General features: G+C 48.0%; 1 protein-coding gene across 1 annotated transcript in view; it reads left to right on the top strand.

The window, feature by feature from the left end:
* The window catches only part of LOC311150336 (kelch domain-containing protein 8B-like), a gene marked incomplete at both ends in the record, with an annotated part of 117544 nt that overhangs the window by 46624 nt on the left and 50789 nt on the right, over window positions 1-20131 (top strand). Inside the window, one exon of the mRNA XM_084187744.1 lies at window positions 9494-9658. Within this exon, the coding sequence (XP_084043870.1) occupies window positions 9494-9658 (165 nt within the window). The remainder of the gene's footprint in view (window positions 1-9493; window positions 9659-20131) is intronic.

Genomic DNA, 20131 nt, shown 5'->3' on the forward strand with positions numbered 1-20131 from the left:
CACTGTGAATCATACTTAACATCAGAGGGAGAGAGGACATTCACTATACCCCATCACTGTGAATCATACTTAACATCAGAGGGAGAGAGGACATTCACTATACCCCATCACTGTGAATCATACTTAACATCAGAGGGAGAGAGGACATTCACTATACCCCATCACTGTGAATCATACTTAACATCAGAGGGAGAGAGGACATTCACTATACCCCATCACTGTGAATCATACTTAACATCAGAGGGAGAGAGGACATTCACTATACCCCATCACTGTGAATCATACTTAGCATCAGAGGGAGAGAGGACATTCACTATACCCCATCACTGTGAATCATACTTAGCATCAGAGGGAGAGAGGACATTCACTATACCCCATCACTGTGAATCATACTTAACATCAGAGGGAGAGAGGACATTCACTATACCCCATCACTGTGAATCATACTTAGCATCAGTGGGAGATAGGACATTCACTATACCCCATCACTGTGAATCATACTTAACATCAGAGGGAGAGAGGACATTCACTATACCCCATCACTGTGAATCATACTTAACATCAGAGGGAGAGAGGACATTCACTATACCCCATCACTGTGAATCATACTTAACATCAGAGGGAGAGAGAACATTCACTATACCCCATCACTGTGAATCATACTTAACATCAGAGGGAGAGAGGACATTCACTATACCCCATCACTGTGAATCATACTTAACATCAGAGGGAGAGAGGACATTCACTATACCCCATCACTGTGAATCATACTTAACATCAGAGGGTAGAAATAGAAACAGAGAATAGATTTCCATTTCATATAAGTTCGATTTCATGTCATTAAATCTTGTTCCCGTTGTGGTTACCATTTATTATTACAGTTTAATTCACAGACATCATCTCTCTCTCTCTCTCTCTCTCTCTCTCTCTCTCTCTCTCTCTCTCTCTCTCTCTCTCTCTCTCTCTCTCTCTCTCTCTCTCTCTCTCTCTCTCTCTCTCTCTCTCTCTATCTATCTCTCTCGCATAAGCTTCACTCTCATTTCCAGGGAGGGACTCCCTCGTGGGCTCAGTGTTAAGCGTAGTTAATTGTGATATTATTTGATGAATTATTTCCCTCAGACCGCCAGACATTGGAATGCCAGTGGAGACCTAGTGATTGCATTGTGCACCCGGGTGACAGGAAGGGGTGAGGAAAGGTCACGGTGAAATTGAATCGAGCGACTACGAGTGCTCTGCCTTCTAATTTAATGGTTCTAACGAGAGGCAGATCATTAAAGAAGGAACATCACCATGGGTTTGTTTACGCAGCCACCTCGTTATCTTACATCCAGCATAACAAAGACTGTACATCTGAGGAGCAATTAGAGAGATGGAGAGAAAGAGAGCGATTGAGACGGGGACAGATAAAGAGTGCAATGTTTAGTTTTACTTTTAACCAACACTATGAGCCAATAGAATGTAGATTCGTGTGTCACAGATCAAACAGGCTATAATCAAGGCTGGTCTAGCCCAGACGGGTCAACACACTGTAGAGGTGTGTAAGCAGGATGTTTACAGTGTTGCCCTCTGTAGATGGCATGTCATGGTATCAAAGGGAGAAGTGTCCCAGAAAAACCCTACAAAGTCACCCAGTAAATACCTCTCTTCTCACCCCCTGTCGTTCCCCTTTGTATCTCATCTCAACATGGTTGGACTCATTTTCTAAGATAGCCGTCAGTGTGTACACTGCCGAGTGTTCTTTGCGTGCATGTGTGAGGCAAATCTTAATCTTATGTGATCCATTTCATCGACAAGGAATTTTTGCAAAATAGGTATTTGACAGAGTAATCGATTGATTCTGTATACTGTAGGGGTCATTGTAATGGGTATTGACTGTCTGTGTTCTCTGGTGCTAGTCCAACCATTCCCTTTCTCACAACCTCAGACTTCAGACTCTCACTGACACAGTATGTGCCGTCTCACTCTCAGCCGAATACCATCCTTCCTCTTTCTACCTCGTTATAACTCTCTGTAGCCCTGTCAGTCTTCCTCACCCAACTCTCTCTAAGCATCTCTCGCTATCTCTCTAGATATACCATACTGCAATATGTACCCTTTTATGTGCAATTCTCTGTAACTCTCAGTAAACATCATCGAAGGTACCGTGATCTTCACTAACTGTCTCACTTCTTCAGCTCTCGTCTACCATCTACACTAGATCCCACCCTCCTTTTTATTCTCTCCAACTCCTTCTCTCTATCTCCTCTTTTTTTAACTTACCCTCAATCTCTCCCCTGTGTGTCTGTCCTCCTCTCTAAGTCCTTCAATCTCCCTGAGTGTTTGATCCTGTCTTCTTTTCCGTGGCTGTTCTGTGGCAGTTCCGTGGCTGTTCTGTGGCAGTTCCGTGGCTGTTCTGTGGCAGTTCCGTGGCTGTTCTGTGGCAGTTCCGTGGCTGTGCTGTCGGCCCCCGTGACCCTGAGGAAAGGATTGGCACCAAGCTCTGAGTGTGACAGCGTGCAAAAGGCAGCGTGTGACAACCGTGGCCTCTGTGTTTTCTTCACACAATGCCCAAACCTCAAACGAGTGTGTGTGTGTGGAAGCAGAGAGCGACGATGTGAGAGGAAGAGAGTGGTGTGGTGTGTTCCTCTGATATGAAGATGAGCTGCTGCAGGAGGAGCTGGAGGAACAGCAGGTGGGCAGTTAACTGGAGGGACATCAGGTGGTCAGTTAACTGGAGGGACATCAGGTGGTCAGTTAACTGGAGGGACATCAGGTGGTCAGTTAACTGGAGGGACATCAGGTGGTCAGTTAACTGGAGGGACATTAGGTGGTCAGTTAACTGGAGGGACATCAGGTGGTCAGTTAACTGGAGGAACATCAGGTGGTCAGTTAACTGGAGGGACATCAGGTGGTCAGTTAATTGGAGGAACATCAGGTTGTCAGTTAACTGGAGAAGCAGCAGGTGGTCAGTTAACTGGAGGGACATCAGGTGGTCAGTTAACTGGAGGGACATCAGGTTGTCAGTTAACTGGAGCAGCAGCAGGTGGTCAGTTAACTGGAGGAACAGCAGGTGGTCAGTTAACTGGAGGAACAGCAGGTGGTCAGTTAACTGGAGGGACATCAGGTGGTCAGTCAACTGGAGGAACAGCAGATGGTCAGTTAACTAGAGGAACAGCAGGTGGTCAGTTAACTGGAGCAGCAGCTGGTGGTCAGTTAACTGGAGGAACAGCAGGTGGTCAGTTAACTGGAGGAGCAGCAGGTGGTCAGTTAGTAAGACTCTTCTCCTTTTGGACAAACACGATGTGCTCTGTACAGGGCGGATGTTAGTCTGTCTTGATTGGGTATACATCATGTTTTCCGCTGTGTGAGTTTGTCTTATTATTTGTTCACATATTACGTGAACAAAGCTATTGATTATGTTGATTACGTGTAGGCTATCTGTGAATCTGTTAGGTGAATCCGTTAGGCTACCACCACTTACCATATCTGATTACCTGTTGTTGTTGCATCTTGCCCATCTGTGAATGCACGGAGCTGTGTGTGGTGTATTGTCTGCTCTGTGTTGGTAATTGTGATTAATTAGTGTGTGACGTTGATCATGGGTGGTGATGATGTAGTCCTGTGTTATTATCACCCACCAGTCTGTACCACCTGCACCAGCTCCATGAGCTCCACCCCTTAATTGTCTGCTGGGTTGTGTTGCAGTTGCCATGGCGTCTCCCTGGGAGACGGGCATAGATCAGAGCAGAGTTACCTTAATTAGAGGAGACTGCATTTGATTGTGTAGTGGAACTGAGCCTGAGACCCCCTCCCCTCCCCCCTCCCTATGGCTGAGACCCCCTCCCCTCCCTCCCCCCTCCCTATGGCTGAGAACCCCTCCCTCCCCCCTCCCTATGGCTGAGACCATTTCCCCTCCCCTCCCCCCCTCCCTATGGCTGAGACCATTTCCCCTCCCCTCCCCTCTCCCTACGGCTGAGAACCCCTCCCTCCCCCCTCCCTATGGCTGAGACCATTTCCCCTCCCCTCCCCTCTCCCTACGGCTGAGAACCCCTCCCTCCCCCCTCCCTATGGCTGAGACCATTTCCCCTCCCCTCCCCTCTCCCTACGGCTGAGACCCCCCTCCCTCCCCCCTCCCTACGGCTGAGACCCCCTCCCCTCCCCCCCTCCCTATGGCTGAGACCATTTCCCCTCCCCTCCCCTCTCCCTACGGCTGAGAACCCCTCCCCTCCCTCCCCCCTCCCTATGGCTGAGACCATTTCCCCTCCCCTCCCCTCTCCCTACGGCTGAGAACCCCTCCCCTCCCTCCCCCCTCCCTATGGCTGAGACCATTTCCCCTCCCCTCCCCTCTCCCTATGGCTGAGAACCCCTCCCCTCCCTTCCTATGCCTGAGACCCCCTCCCCTCCCCCCTCCCTATGGCTGAGACCATTTCCCCTCCCCTCCCCTCTCCCTACGGCTGAGAACCCCTCCCCTCCCTCCCCCCTCCCTATGGCTGAGACCATTTCCCCTCCCCTCCCCTCTCCCTATGGCTGAGAACCCCTCCCCTCCCTTCCTATGCCTGAGACCCCCTCCCCTCCCCCCTCCCTATGGCTGAGACCATTTCCCCTCCCCTCCCCTCTCCCTACGGCTGAGAACCCCTCCCTCCCCCCTCCCTATGGCTGAGACCATTTCCCCTCCCCTCCCCTCTCCCTACGGCTGAGAACCCCTCCCTCCCCCCTCCCTATGGCTGAGACCATTTCCCCTCCCCTCTCCTCTCCCTATGGCTGAGAACCCCTCCCCTCCCTCCCCCCTCCCTATGGCTGAGACCATTTCCCCTCCCCTCTCCTCTCCCTATGGCTGAGAACCCCTCCCCTCCCTTCCTATGCCTGAGACCCCCTCCCCTCCCCCCTCCCTATGGCTGAGACCATTTCCCCTCCCCTCTCCTCTCCCTATGGCTGAGACCCCCTCCCCCCCCCCCTCCCTATGGCTGATACCCTCCCCTCTCCCTACCGCTCCCCCTTACAACCACAGCCAACCATCTATTAATTTTTTTAAGCACAGAGAAAAACAACAGATTGTGATTGAGTACAGATTTTTTGTGTTAATAATACCCAGTGGGTACATTTAGCTTTTTTAATGTTGTTAGATTGAGCTTGTGAGATCATATTAGGTTATTCGTTTTATGCTAATGTTTCATTTACTATCTTTGTGAGTGTAAAAAAAAAGTCTCCCTGCCTGCAGAACTCCATGCTCTCCAGAAATGTCACTACAAAATCATACCCATCTGTGGCAATCTATTGTGGAGCATTAGAATGAGTGAGAATGAGGAATTCACATTAGTGTCATTAAACACACACACACACACGCACACACACACACACATACATACATACACAGATGGACACATATTCCCATTCCTATGGTTATGCATAATAATTTATTTAGTTGATCCTCTGTTTGAATATATTAGACCCTGGCTAGATGTGACACGTTAATCCTGAGGTTGTTTGTGTGTGTGTGTGTGTGTGTGTGTGCTTGGCGGGCCAGGTCTGTGTGTGTGTGTGAGGGGCTCTGCTCTGAACCGCTGAGAGGCGGGGGGCCATTATGACATGTGGCTTTAAGATGGAACAGGTTGCAGTGCTCCATGAGAGGAGTCCCTTCAGACCAGAGCAGAGTGAAGCTGAGAGGAGCAGAGAGGAGCAGAGAGGAGCAGAGAGGAGATGAGAAGAGCAGAGAGGAGCAGAGAGGAGATGAGAGGAGCAGAGAGGGGTAAGAGGAGCAGAGAGGAGCAGAGAGGAGATGAGAGGAGCTGAGAGGAGCAGAGAGGGGTGAGAGGAGCAGCGAGGAGCAGAGAGGAGCAGAGAGGGGTGAGAGGAGCAGAGAGGAGATGAGAGGAGCAGAGAGGGGTAAGAGGAGCAGAGAAGAGCAGAGAGGAGATGAGAGGAGCAGAGAGGGGTGAGAGGAGCAGAGATGAGATGAGAGGAGCTGAGAGGAGCAGAGAGGGGTGAGAGGGGCAGCGAGGAGATGAGAGGAGCAGAGAGGGGTGAGAGGAGCATACAGGAGATGAGAAGAGCAGAGAGGAGCAGAGAGGAGATGAGAGGAGCTGAGAGGAGCAGAGAGGAGCTGAGAGGAGCAGAGAGGAGATGAGAGGAGCAGAGAGGGGTGAGAGGAGCAGAGAAGAGCAGAGAGGAGATGAGAGGAGGAGATGAGAGGAGCAGAGAGGGATGAGAGGAGCAGAGAGGAGATGAGAGGAGCAGAGAGGGGTGAGAGGAGCATACAGGAGATGAGAAGAGCAGAGAGGAGCAGAGAGGAGATGAGAGGAGCTGAGAGGAGCAGAGAGGAGCTGAGAGGAGCAGAGAGGAGATGAGAGGAGCAGAGAGGGGTGAGAGGAGCAGAGAGGAGCAGAGAAGAGTAGAGAGGAGCAGAGAGGAGCAGAGAGGGGTGAGAGGAGCAGAGAGGGGTAAGAGGAGCAGAGAAGAGCAGAGAAGAGCAGAGAGGAGCAGAGAGGAGCAGAGAGGGGTGAGAGGAGCAGAGAGGAGCAGAGAGGAGCAGAGAGGGGTGAGAGGAGGTGAGAGGAACAGAGAGGGGCCGAGAGGAGCAGAGAGGAGCAGAGAGGGGTGAGAGGAGGTGAGAGGAACAGAGAGGGGCCGAGAGGAGCAGAGAGGGGTGAGAGAAGGTGAGAGGAACAGAGAGGGGTGAGCGGAGGATAGAGGGGTGAGAGGAGCAGAGAGGAGGTAAGAGTGTACATGGATAGAAGGAGATGAGGTGAAAGTGATATCAAGACAAGTGTGTGAGAGCTGGAATAGGAGGCAGCTGTACAGTGTCTATGAGCTGTCTTTTTTCAAGGTGATTGATGATCCAATGGTTTTGGTAATCCAGTACTGTCAATGTCAAATCAGTAATGGGCTTAATAAGCAAGCAAGGAGGGATGTATTAGGAAACACTTCCTCAGCACTCTTTCTTTGTCATCTCTCTGCATGGCCTTACTCCCTCCTCCACGTCTCTCTCTTTTCTAGTTTGCTTTACCACTCTATTTTCCCACTGTCTCATCCTCCTTCAGTCGCCTCTCTCTCTGTCTGCTCTCCCTCATTTGTTTGTGTGTTGGTGCTGAGTCATGTTCTGGGCAGTGAGCAGGAGCGGGACCTCGGTCAGCAGCTGTGCAGCAGGCGACAGGGACACGGGGGTTTATATTTGTTCAGCTGCTACGTGATGGGAAAAACAGTAGGAGCTGTTTTTTTGCATTCAGAGCATTAGCTCTCTGTCTGAAAGTGTTACAGTTAGTTTTCCTACTTCTCTGGATTACTGCAATGCTGTAGTCACAACTCTGAGTGCTTTAGTCCTCCTCTCCTCTATCCCCTTGACCTTTCCCCTTGACCTTTCCAACCCCTCCCTCATTCTATCTACTCTGCCTTCCAGCAATCCACCCAACCATCCATATATTCATAAATATACCCACCCATCCATCAATCCTCCCAACCATCCATATATTGAATCAACAAGTCCCGAGGGGGTGTGTGGTATATGGCCAATATACCACGGCTAAGGGCTGTTCTTAAGCACGATGCAATGCAGAGTCCCTGGATACAGCCCTTAGCCATGGTATATTAGCCATATACCACAAACCCCCGAGGTGCCTTATTGCTATTATACACTGGTTACCAATGTAATTAGAGCAGTAAAAATACATGTTTTGTCATACCTGTGGCATATGCCACGGCTTAAAGCCAATCAGCATTCAGGGCTCGAACCACCCAGTTTATAATAATAAATATACCCACATCCATTTATTTCCAGACACTCTGCAGTGAGTGTCACTGTGTGTCTGACAGGATGTGGCATTAAGGCTGACGTCTGACAGGATGTGGCATTAAGGCTGACGTCTGACAGGATGTGGCATTAAGGCTGACGTCTGACAGGATGTGGCATTAAGGCTGACGTCTGACAGGATGTGGCATTAAGGCTGACGTCTGACAGGATGTGGCATTAAGGCTGACGTCTGACAGGATGTGGCATTAAGGCTGACGTCTGACAGGATGTGGCATTAAGGCTGACGTCTGACAGGATGTGGCATTAAGGCTGACGTCTGACAGGATGTGGCATTAAGGCTGACGTCTGACAGGATGTGGCATTAAGGCTGACGTCTGACAGGATGTGGCATTAAGGCTGACGTCTGACAGGATGTGGCATTAAGGCTGACGTCTGACAGGGTGTGGCATTAAGGCTGACGTCTGACAGGATGTGGCATTAAGGCTGACGTCTGACAGGATGTGGCATTAAGGCTGACGTCTGACAGGGTGTGGCATTAAGGCTGACGTCTGACAGGATGTGGCATTAAGGCTGACGTCTGACAGGATGTGGCATTAAGGCTGACGTCTGACAGGATGTGGCATTAAGGCTGACGTCTGACAGGATGTGGCATTAAGGCTGACGTCTGACAGGATGTGGCATTAAGGCTGACGTCTGACAGGATGTGGCATTAAGGCTGACGTCTGACAGGATGTGGCATTAAGGCTGACGTCTGACAGGATGTGGCATTAAGGCTGACGTCTGACAGGATGTGGAATTAAGGCTGACGTCTGACAGGATGTGGCATTAAGGCTGACGTCTGACAGGATGTGGCATTAAGGCTGACGTCTGACAGGATGTGGCATTAAGGCTGACGTCTGACAGGATGTGGCATTAAGGCTGACGTCTGACAGGATGTGGCATTAAGGCTGACGTCTGACAGGATGTGGCATTAAGGCTGACGTCTGACAGGATGTGGCATTAAGGCTGACGTCTGACAGGATGTGGCATTAAGGCTGACGTCTGACAGGATGTGGCATTAAGGCTGACGTCTGACAGGATGTGGCATTAAGGCTGACGTCTGACAGGATGTGGCATTAAGGCTGACGTCTGACAGGATGTGGCATTAAGGCTGACGTCTGACAGGATGTGGAATTAAGGCTGACGTCTGACAGGATGTGGCATTAAGGCTGACGTCTGACAGGATGTGGCATTAAGGCTGACGTCTGACAGGATGTGGCATTAAGGCTGACGTCTGACAGGATGTGGCATTAAGGCTGACGTCTGACAGGATGTGGCATTAAGGCTGACGTCTGACAGGATGTGGCATTAAGGCTGACGTCTGACAGGATGTGGCATTAAGGCTGACGTCTGACAGGATGTGGCATTAAGGCTGACGTCTGACAGGATGTGGCATTAAGGCTGACATGTGGTTGTTTGCTTTTATTCTCTCAACACTTTGGATAGTGGAATTGGGAGCTGATTAAATTACGCCCTCTCTCTCTGTCTCTCTCTCTCTCCCCCTCCCTCTCCATCTCCCTCTCTCTCTCCTGTACCTTTCTTCCTCTCCCCTCTCCCTCTCCCTCTCCCTCTCCCTCTCCCCTCTCCCTCTCTCCCTCTCCCTCTCCCTCTCCCTCTCCCTCTCCCTCTCCCCTCCCTCTCCCTCTCCCTCTCCCTCTCCCTCTCCCTCTCCCACTCCCTCTCCCTCTCCCTCTCGTTCTCCCTCTCCCCTCCCTCTCCCCTCTCTGTCAGATGGGAAGGTGTATGCGCTGGGAGGGATGGCAACTGACACGACGCCCCAGGCGCTGGTGAGGGTCTATGAGCCTGAGAAGGACCAATGGCAGGCCCTGACCTCCATGCCCACGCCTCGCTACGGTGCCGCCTCCTTCCTGAGAGGCAACAAGATTTACGTGCTGGGTAGGTCACACCCCCATCCCCCCCACACCCCCATCCCTGCCCCTTCTGTCCAATCTCCCCACTGTGTGTCACTCTGGTCATATCTGGCCTACAGCCATACGATCCACACGTACACTCTGTCGTACCACACACACATTCAAATATGGTCGTACGTACAGTACATGTACACGAACACACACGTACACACACTCACACACACACACTCTCTAGCTAAGAGGTCTGGGGAGGGTCGGGCCCATTTCCCTCTCATGGTCTACACAACGGTCTGGGGAGGGTCGGGCCCATTTCCCTCTCATGGTCTACACAACGGTCTGGGGAGGGTCGGGCCCATTTCCCTCTCATGGTCTACACAACGGCCTGTGTCTTTATTCAATCTGAGAGAAAGTGAGGGAAAGATGGAGGGAGATTCTGTAGATCTGTTCTCTGAGTCCCCGAGAAAACATGATCAATCTGATTATTAATAAGTCATGAGAACAGATGAAACTCATTGGCAATCATTGGGCTCCCGAGTGGTGCAGCAGTCTAAGGCACTGCATCTCAGTGCTTGAGGCGTCACTACAGACCCCCTGGTTCGATTCCAGGCTGTATCACACAACCGGCCGTGATTGGGAGTCCCATAGGGCAGCGCACAATTGTCCGAGTTTGGCCGGTGTAGGCTGTCATTGTAAATAAGAATTTGTTCTTAACCGACTTGCCTAGTTAAATTAAATATAGAAATTGCATTCATTCACTGGTACCTGCACTGCAGCTGTGGCCAATAGCCTTTACTGCACATTAGGGAATGATTTTGGAATCTTCCTAGATAGTCCTAGTGTTAGAATACTTTTTAAAGTATAGGAGCGGAGACATATATCTAAATATATGACTGTGTAGGAGAAAAACATATTTAAAAAGTTGTTCTTATGAATATTCATGAGTGATGTCCATCCCCAGCAGGACAGTATAACCTCATACTCCTCTCCATGGCTGCTACATCTATCTGGTGTTACTGTGTTACTGGCTGTCTGGCTGCCTGCCTGTCTGGCTGCCCGCCTGTCTGGCTGCCTGCCTGTCTGGCTGCCCGCCTGTCTGGCTGCCCGCCTGTCTGGCTACCCGCCTGTCTGGCTGCCTGCTGGTCTTCAGTCACATAGACAAATGGCTTGCTAGCAAGCAGGCTTATTCTACGGAATCACATAAAATCTGAATTAAAAAAATATATGAATAAAAAATTATTTCTGTTTAGAAAAAGTAGTGCACTGGGCCTTTACTAGCATTAGCAAACCGATATAGACGTTTGGAGCGCTGCCAAAAACATTTTTCAGCATCTCTGCTTTGGCAAAAAAAGGTAGTTGTATAACCTGAGTGGCGCAGTGGTCTAAGGCACTGCATCGCAGTGCTAGCTGTGCCACTAGAGATCCTGGTTCGAATCCAGGCTCTGTCGTAGCCGGCTGCGACCGGGAGACCCATGTGGCGGCGTGCAATTGGCCCAGCGTCGTCCAGGGTAGGGGAGGGAATGGCCGGCAGGGATGTAGCTCAGTTGATAGAGCATGGCGTTTGCAACGCCAGGGTTGTGGGTTCGATTCCCACAGGGGGTATAAAAAAAAATAAAAAATAAAAAAAGTATAATAATAATGTGACTAAACTGTAAGTCGCTCTGGATAAGAGCGTCTGCTAAATGACTAAAATGTAACTAAGAACAGTATCTTGCAGGATTCAATAGTTGGAGTTGTTGCCCAGTCCCTTTCTCTGCGATTGTCATTCTAATGGAAACCAGAAAGAACAAATCCCTGTCCTCAAACATTTATATCAAAAGTGCAAAGTTATGGGCAAAGACACAAAACATCCACTTTTTGTGCAATATTAATTTACCATCCTTACTAACCACTTAATGTAAATGTACATTACTGTATTGTACATAGGCTGGTCATCTAGGTTTGTACCTGTAGACTTTCCATCACCATGAAGAAAAAACAATGCACTAAACAGTAATTGAGTACATTGAGACATCAAGTGGTTTGTGATGATGTGGCTCAGTTGGTAGAGCATGGTGCTTGCAATGCTAGGGTTGTGGGTTCGATTCCCACTGGGGACAAGTATGAAAATGTATGCACTCGCTACTGTAAATTGCTCTGGATGAGAGCGTCTACTAAAAGGAATTAAAAGACAGACCACTTCAGTTTTCACATAGAAATAAGTTGCATTTGCAAAGTATTTCAAGAAACTGGAAAACGTGTATCAAGCAAGTATTTTTATATTCCACAAGTATCATCAGATTAATTGTTTTGTAGCGATAATTATGAGACTCAAGTTACAAATGCTGGTAAACACTCAAATACATTTAGTTAAAATGTTTTCAGAAAAGTAGTGCACTGGGCCTTTACTAGTCCTGTATTAGCGCACCGATATAGACATCTTCAGATTTAATTTTTCTTCTGAAATGCGGCCGGAGGGAATAGCATCCCCGACACTCGAAGAAGGAAGAGGCTGCGTTATAGAGGCCGGCGTCCGGGATACCTGACGAGTAGTGCTGAGCGATTAACCAACATTTTTCTTATTTTGGGGTATTTAAACAACTAATTGACAGACGTCGGTTAAATTATTTGAATTCCATTTTTATTTTTTTTATTTTATGTGAGAATGCGCACATTGCACAGTTTCTCTAGAGATCAATCAGATCCAGCCTGAACTGTGCGATGTAATAGGGAGTTGTAGTTTCCAACAGGCCAAAATTCTACATAGTTTAGCACGTAAAACGTGGTAATTAACTACAATGACCATAATCCATTGCGCATATACTTATACGGTCTGTGTTTCTTTTACTCCTGCAACGGAAGAGGCAAAAATGCTTGATCGTAAGGGGATATAGAGAGCAGCTGTGGCTTCGCGAGGTTTCTCTACCAGAAAATACATGATCAAAGTGATTGATAGTTGGTATTCAGCAGTCATAATAGTATGCCTTATTTACTTTGAAGAACTACTAAAATAGTAATTTAGTCAGACAGCATATGTAGCAGCTCTATAGAGATGAGATGATGACTTGGAATGAAATAATAAAGTCATCAAATAAAACAAATGTAATATACACAACAACTGAAATATTATATTAAAGTAATGTGAATAAATGATGGTTAATAAGTGATAAGCAGTAATGGTAAGTCACTACCATCATGGGACTTTTATTAACCAATTTCAAAAAGCACTAATCTCCTAGCACTACTGACGAGGCGAGTGGATAAACCGCCTCTACCCTCCGTTCTATTGGCCAACGTGCAATCACTGGAGAATAAACTGGACGAGCTCTGTCCGAGACTATACTATCAACGTGATCTGAAGAACTGTAATATCCTGTGTTTCTCCGAGTCGTGGCTGAACAAGGACAATATAAATCTAGCTTTGTGTGTGTGATATCAAATGGCGATCCAATTACGATCTTGTCTCATCGCTGCAACTCCCCAACGGGGAGGTCGAGTCATGCGACCTCCGAAACATGACCCGCCAATCCGCACTTTTTAACTCCCGTCTGCTTAACCCGGAAGCCAGCCGCAAACCCTCCCCTAACCCGGACGATGCTGGGCCTATTGCGCGCCGCTCTATGGGACTCCCGGTCACAGCCAGTTGTGTCACAACCTGGGATCAAACCCGGGTCTGTAATGACGCTTCAAGCACTGCGATGCAGTGCCTTAGACCGCTGCGCCACTCGGGAGGCTATCTAGCTGCTTTTTCTATGCATCGGCAAGACAGAACGGCAGCGTCGGGCAAACTCGGGGGGGGGGGGGGGGTGGTTTGTTTCTCTTTGTTAACAATAGCTGTTACGCGATCTGTAATATTAAGGAAGTCTCAAGGTTCTGCTCGCCTGAGTTAGAATACCTCATGATAAGCTGCAGACCATACTATTTACCAAGATAACTTACATCTACTTACCACCACAAACCGATGCTGGCACTAAGACCGCACTCAACAAACTGTATAGGGCCATAAACAAACAAGAAAATGCTCACCCAGAGGTGGCGCTCCTAGTGGCCGATGATTTTAACGCAAGAGAACGGAAATCCATTTTACCTAATTTCTACCAGCATGTCACATGTGCAACTAGAGGTGAAAGAGATCTAGATCACCTTTTCTCCACACACATACAAAGCTCTCCCTCACCCTCCATTTGGAAAATCTGACCATAACTCTATCCGCCTGATTCCTGCTTACAAACAAAAACTCAAACAGGAAGTACTAATGAAACGCTCAATACGGAAGTGGTCCGATGAAGCGGATGCTAAGCTACAGGACTGTTTCGCAAGCACAGACTGGAATATGTTCCGGGATTCATCCGATGGCATCGAGGAGTTTACCACATCAGTCACCGGCTTCATTAATAAGTGCATCGACAACGTCGACCAACAGTGACCGTACGTATATATCCCAACCAGAAGCCATGGATTACAGGCAACATCTGCACTGAGCTAAAGGCTGGAGCTACTGCTTTCAAGGAGTGGGACACTAATCCGGACGCTTATAAGAAATTCCACTACGCCCTCCGACGAACCATCAAACGGGCAATGTGTCAGTACAGGACTAAGATCGAATATTACTACACCGGCTCTATATCTCGTCGGATGTGGCAGGGCTTACAAACTATCACGGATTACAAAGGGAAACCCAGCTGTGAGCTGCCCAGTGACGCGAGCCTACCAGATGAGCTAAATTCCTTCTATGCTGTTCTGGCACCAGCTGTCCTGGACGACTGTGTGGTCACGCTCTGCGTAGATTTAAAGGTAAGACCTTTAAACAGATGAACATTCACAAGGCCAGACAGACTACCAGGACACATACTCAGAGCATGGTCTGACCAGCTGGCAAGTGTCTTCACTGACATTTTCAACCTCTTCCTGACCCAGTCTGTAATACCTTCATGTTTCAAGCAGACCACCATAGTCCCTGTGCCCAAGAACACTAAGGTAACCTGCCTAAATGACTACCGACCCGTAGCACTCTCATCTGTAGCCATGAAATGCTTTGAAAGGCTGGTCATGGCTCACATCAACACCATCATCCCTGACAACCTGGACCCACTCCAATTCGCATACCGCCCCAACAGATCCACAGTGACGCAATTGCTATTGCATTCCACACTGCCCTTTCCCACCTGGGCAAAAGGAACACCCACATGAAAATGCTATTCATTGACTACAGCTCAGCGTTCAACACTGCAGTGCCCTCCAAGCTCATCAATAAGCTAAGAACCTTGAGACTGAACAGCTCCCTCCTGACGGGCCGTCCCCAGGTAGTGAGGGTAGGCAACAACACATCCACCACGCTGACCCTCAACACAGGGGCCCCTCAGGGCTGCATGCTTAGTCCCCTCCTGTACTGTTCACCCACGACTGCGTGGCTGCGCACGACTCCACCACCATCATTAAGTTTGATGACAACAGGACGGTGGTAGGCCTGATCATCGACAACGATGAGACAGCCTATAGGGAGGAGGTCAGAGACCTGGCATTGTGGTGCCAGGACAACAACCTCTCCCTCAACGTCAGCAAGACAAAGGAGCTGATCGTGGACTACAGGAAACGGAGGGCCGAGCACACCCCCATTCACATCGACGGGGCTGTAGTGGAGCGGGTCGAGAGCTTCAAGTTCCTCGGTGTCCACATCACTAAGGACCTATCATGGTCCAAACACACCAACACAGTCGTGAAGAGGATACGACAATGTCTCTTTCCCCCTCAGAAGGCTGAAAAGATTTGGCATGGGCCCTCAGATCCTCAAAAAGTTATATAGCAGCACCATTAAGAGCATCTTGACTGGCTGTCATCCAGGACCTCTATACCAGGCGGTGTCAAAGACAAAAATTATCAAAGACTCCAGCCACCCAAGTCATAGACTGTTCTCTCTGCTACCGCACGGCAAGCGGTACCGGAGCGCCAAGTCTGGGACCAAAAGGCTCCTTAACAGCTTCTACCCCCAAGCCAGAAGACTGCTGAACAATTAATCAAATGGCGAACCCCCTTTTTTATTTGTAATGACTCTCTTGCACCGGCTCTATGCACACTCACTGGACTCTACTAACACACTCACACATACTACACTGACACTCCAACACACACACACACACACACACACAAACACACACACATGCATATTGATGCCACACACACACAAACTCACACATAGACACACCTTCATACTCTTCACATCTGCTGCTGCTGTTTATTATCTGTCCTGATTGCCTAGTCACTTTTACCTCTACCTACATGTACGTACAGTATTACCTCAACTACCTTGTACCCCTGCACATTGACTCGGTACCGGTACTCCTTGTATATAGTCTTGTTATTGTGTTACTATTTCCTTTTTTAATTTTTTGAAAATGTATCTTACTTTTTAACTGCATGGTTGGGAAAGGGCTCATAAGTAAGCATTTCACGGTAAAGTCTACACCTGTTGTATTCGACGCATGTGACTAATACAATTTGATTTGATTTGATATTGCGTGTCGATGGGACTGTATTTCAGCCTGTCGGACTGTTAGTTCCTCACACAGCCAAGTATGCATAAGGATTAGTTCAATATGGCCGTCTGTCATCAAAGCTGTCTGAGTGCCATGGCCAAACACGACTCTGTCACTGTCTCTGCAAGGCCGCCTGTGTGTGTGTGTGTGTGTGCGTCCGTGCATGTGTGTGTGAATACTGACTATCTCGACTGTGAGATGCTTTTAGGAGCCTCCCTCCATAAACTATCTCTCTCTCTGAGAACATCTTGTACATCCAACAAGTTCCAAATGTCAAATTATGAAGTTGTTTTTGACACCATTGGTTGCCGCAGTGGATCGTTTAAGCCTCCTGGCAAGGCACCTCGTGGCTGCTTAAATGTAAGCATTCCTTCCAAATGTTTAAGTTAAGGGTTAAGGTTTGGGATAGGGTTAAATTAAGTTTACGCATTCATTCCGAATGGTTACGTTAAGGGTTAAGGTTTGGGACATGTAAAAAAAAAAAAAAACAAGCCATCCCCGTCAACAACGTCCTAGCAAAACCTAAGCCTACTCGCTGGTAATAGTGCTCACCGTTGCCCCTAGTGGTGGGTTTTGAAGACGTCCAATTTCGAAGTGAATCTTGAGTGTCCTGGCTGGTACATCAGCTGCTTGCTACAGTGTGTCGCCTGTGTAGCCATTATTCTCTTTTATTTGGTTTTTTATTCCCTCTCTCTCTCTCTCTGTCTACTGATGGAGGACCACAGGGCTGCCAGACAGTGCTGGCTGGCTGAGGGTCAGAGGCTTAGTGAATGCAGAGCAGACCCATACTTTTGGACAGCAGTGTTACAGCCAGGGATCTGAATTGAAGAAATAAAGTAAATGTGACATTTTCCACAGAGCCTTTCCAGGGGCAGACTGGCCATCTGCCATTTTTTTAGCCCAGTGGGGCCTGTGTTACTTGTGTGGGGGCCTCAAGAAAAAAAAATGGGCCATGTGGTAGAAATACCAGGGCCCGATTTCTGGTTCCAATCCGCCCCTGAACCTTTCCCAGACTCTGACTGGCAGGCTGCCTCAGCTGGCCAGGCTTCAGCTTCCTGATTAGGACAGGGGAGGCTGCTCGTTAGCCTCATGCACTAATAAATACAATGTAACAGTCACACACTCCTTTACATTACAGCAGTGGTTCCCAACCAGGGGTACTAGGACCCAGGGGGTACTTGGCCTATCCACAGGGGGTACTTGAGAAGACTCATGAGACCATAGGCCTACTGGTAAAATGTACATAATGGGGTACTTCAGGGGTACTCGGGGCAGAGAAACATTCAGTTGGTGGTACAGTAAACAAAAAAAGGTTGGGAACCACTGCTTTACAGTATAGTACAATACATACTGTAAACTATACTGTAAAAATTACTGTAAACGGATGAAATGGATACACAGGACAGCAGATGAAGTGGCGGGCGCCGAGTGGCGCAGTGGTCTAGGGCTGTGGCACTAGAGATCCTGGTTCGAATCCAGGCTCTGTCGTAGCCGGCCGCGACCGGGAGACCCATGGGGCGGCGCACAATTCGTCCAGGGTAGGGGAGGGAATGGCCGGCAGGGATGTAGCTCAGTTGGTAGAGCATGGTGTTTGCAATGCCAGGGTTGTGGGTTCGATTCCCATGGGGGGCCAGTATGAAAAAACAACAAAAAATAATAATAATGTATGCACTCACTAACTGTAAGTCGCTCTGGATAAGAGCGTCTGCTAAATGACTAAAATGTAAATGTTTTTTTTTTTTTTTTTTTTTAAGCAGTAGTACTGATCAAATGTCCACGTACTCTGTATTATGTATCAGTGACCAGGCACAAACACTTGGCTTGGCTTCTTGGACTAGCACGTTTCTGTTCACTCCATTTGATTTGTCTTCTTTGGACAAAACCTGAGGAATATTACCTGAAGTACGCCAGGCTTTGTGTCACACAGACAGTGTGTGATCACTGTCAGTGTGTCCAGGCTGATCAAACACCTGACACTGACATGCTGCACCACAGACACTGTCTACTCAAACATGGATAGAAACTTAATTCCAGCTTCAGCAGGAACCACACCTTTTTCACTGCCTGCAGGTCCAACAGCAGAGACAGGCTGTATAATCTTTACTATACACACTGCCAGCCAGGCTCCAAGTGTAATACTCAACAGTACACACACACACTCACACGCAAGGATGCACGTGCATGTGGGCGCGCACACACACACACACACGCACGCACGCACACACACACACACACACTCTCTCTCTCTCTTTCTGGGTAGCTGTCATGTTTGGTGAGTAGGGATGAGCCAGGAGTGTGAACATGGAGAGAAAGCCTGGGGCTGTCACAGAGGGAGAGAGGGAGGATCAGAGAGGTGAGACCAATGGAACGAAACAGAATACACAAATATTTATCGCTGGGCGTACTGCATGTTCATTGGGCCATGTGCCAAGTTTATATTTGAGAACACACCTGAGGATATTTGGCTGCTCCTAACAGATATGGAATCAGCATCGCTAATAAAGGGACACCATTTCAAACCATCCATTTTAGTACACTCCAAAAAGACAAGGTTCCTGGAGTATCCTTTAGGGTTTTTTCAAATTTGAAATTGAAGGGGAACCCCTATATTCTTCAAAGAACCCGTTTTAATGGATCCTCATAATATCCTTTTGAACTACCCCCCCCCCCCCCCCCCCCCCACACACACACACATTATTATTAATAATAATAATATGCATAATCATAACACAATATTTTAGTTCTCAGTGTTTATTATGATTTTAGTGGCAAAGCAGAATAATAAAATCTAAATATGAGGTAAACTCCCCAGCAGAGCCCCAAGTCCAATGGGTATATCTGGCGTGTTGATGTTAATGTGTTGAAGTTCTCTGTTTTTGATACCCAGAATGATTTTGCAGTGCATGGTGATCGAACAGGTTTCCGGTTATATTCATCAGAGGTGTAGGGAGGGTGAAGTCTGTGAATCAAAAAAAAATTAATTATACAGATCATTAACAAAAAATGCACATGACAGTATTCATACATTGGTTTTTGTGGTGAATGTGAATGAAAAAAACGTATGATAATGGTTTTCATACACATACAGTACCAGTCTTTATATTTACTATTTTCTACATTGTAGGATAATAATGAAGACATCAAAACTATGAAATAACACATATGGAATCATGTAGACACCAAAAAATTGTTTAACAATTCTAAATATATTTTATATTTGAGATTCTTCAAATAGCCACCCTTTGCCTTGATGACAGCTTTGCACACTCTTGGCATTCTCTCAACCAGCTTCACCTGGAATGCTTTTCCAACAGTCTTGAAGGAGTTCCCACATATGCTGAGCACTTGTTGGCTGCTTTTCCTTCACTCTGCGGTCCGACTCATCCCAAACCATCTCAATTGGGTGGAGGTCGGGGGATTGTGGAGGCCAGGTCATCTGATGCAGCACTCCATCACGCTCCTTCTTGGTCAAATAGCCCTTACACAGCCTGGAGGTGTGTTGGGTCATTGACCTGTTGAAAAACAAATGATAGTCCCTCTAAGCCCAAACCAGATGGGATGTTGTATTGCTGCAGAATGCTGTGGTAGCCATGCTGGTTAAGTGTGCCTTGAATTCTAAATAAATCACAGACAGTGTCACCAGCAAAGCACCCCCACACCATAACACCTCCTCCTCCATGCTTTACAGTGGGAAATTCAAAATGCAGAGATCATCCGTTCACCCACACCACTTCTCACAAAGACAGGGCTGGAACCAAAAATCTCAAATTTGGACTCAAGACCAAAGGACAAATTTCCACTGGTCTAATGTCCATAGTTCGTGTTTCTTGGCCCAAGCAAGTCTCCTCTTCTTATTGGTGTCCTTTAGTACTGGTTTCTTTGCAGTAATTAGTCCATGAAGGCCTGATTCACACAGTCTCTTCTGAACAGCTGATGTTGAGATGTATCTGTTATTTGAACTCTGTGAAGCATCTATTTGGGCTGCAATT

This window comes from Coregonus lavaretus, assembly GCF_964263955.1.
Source record: "Coregonus lavaretus genome assembly, chromosome: 22".
In the NCBI taxonomy this organism is placed as follows: Eukaryota; Metazoa; Chordata; class Actinopteri; order Salmoniformes; family Salmonidae; genus Coregonus; species Coregonus lavaretus.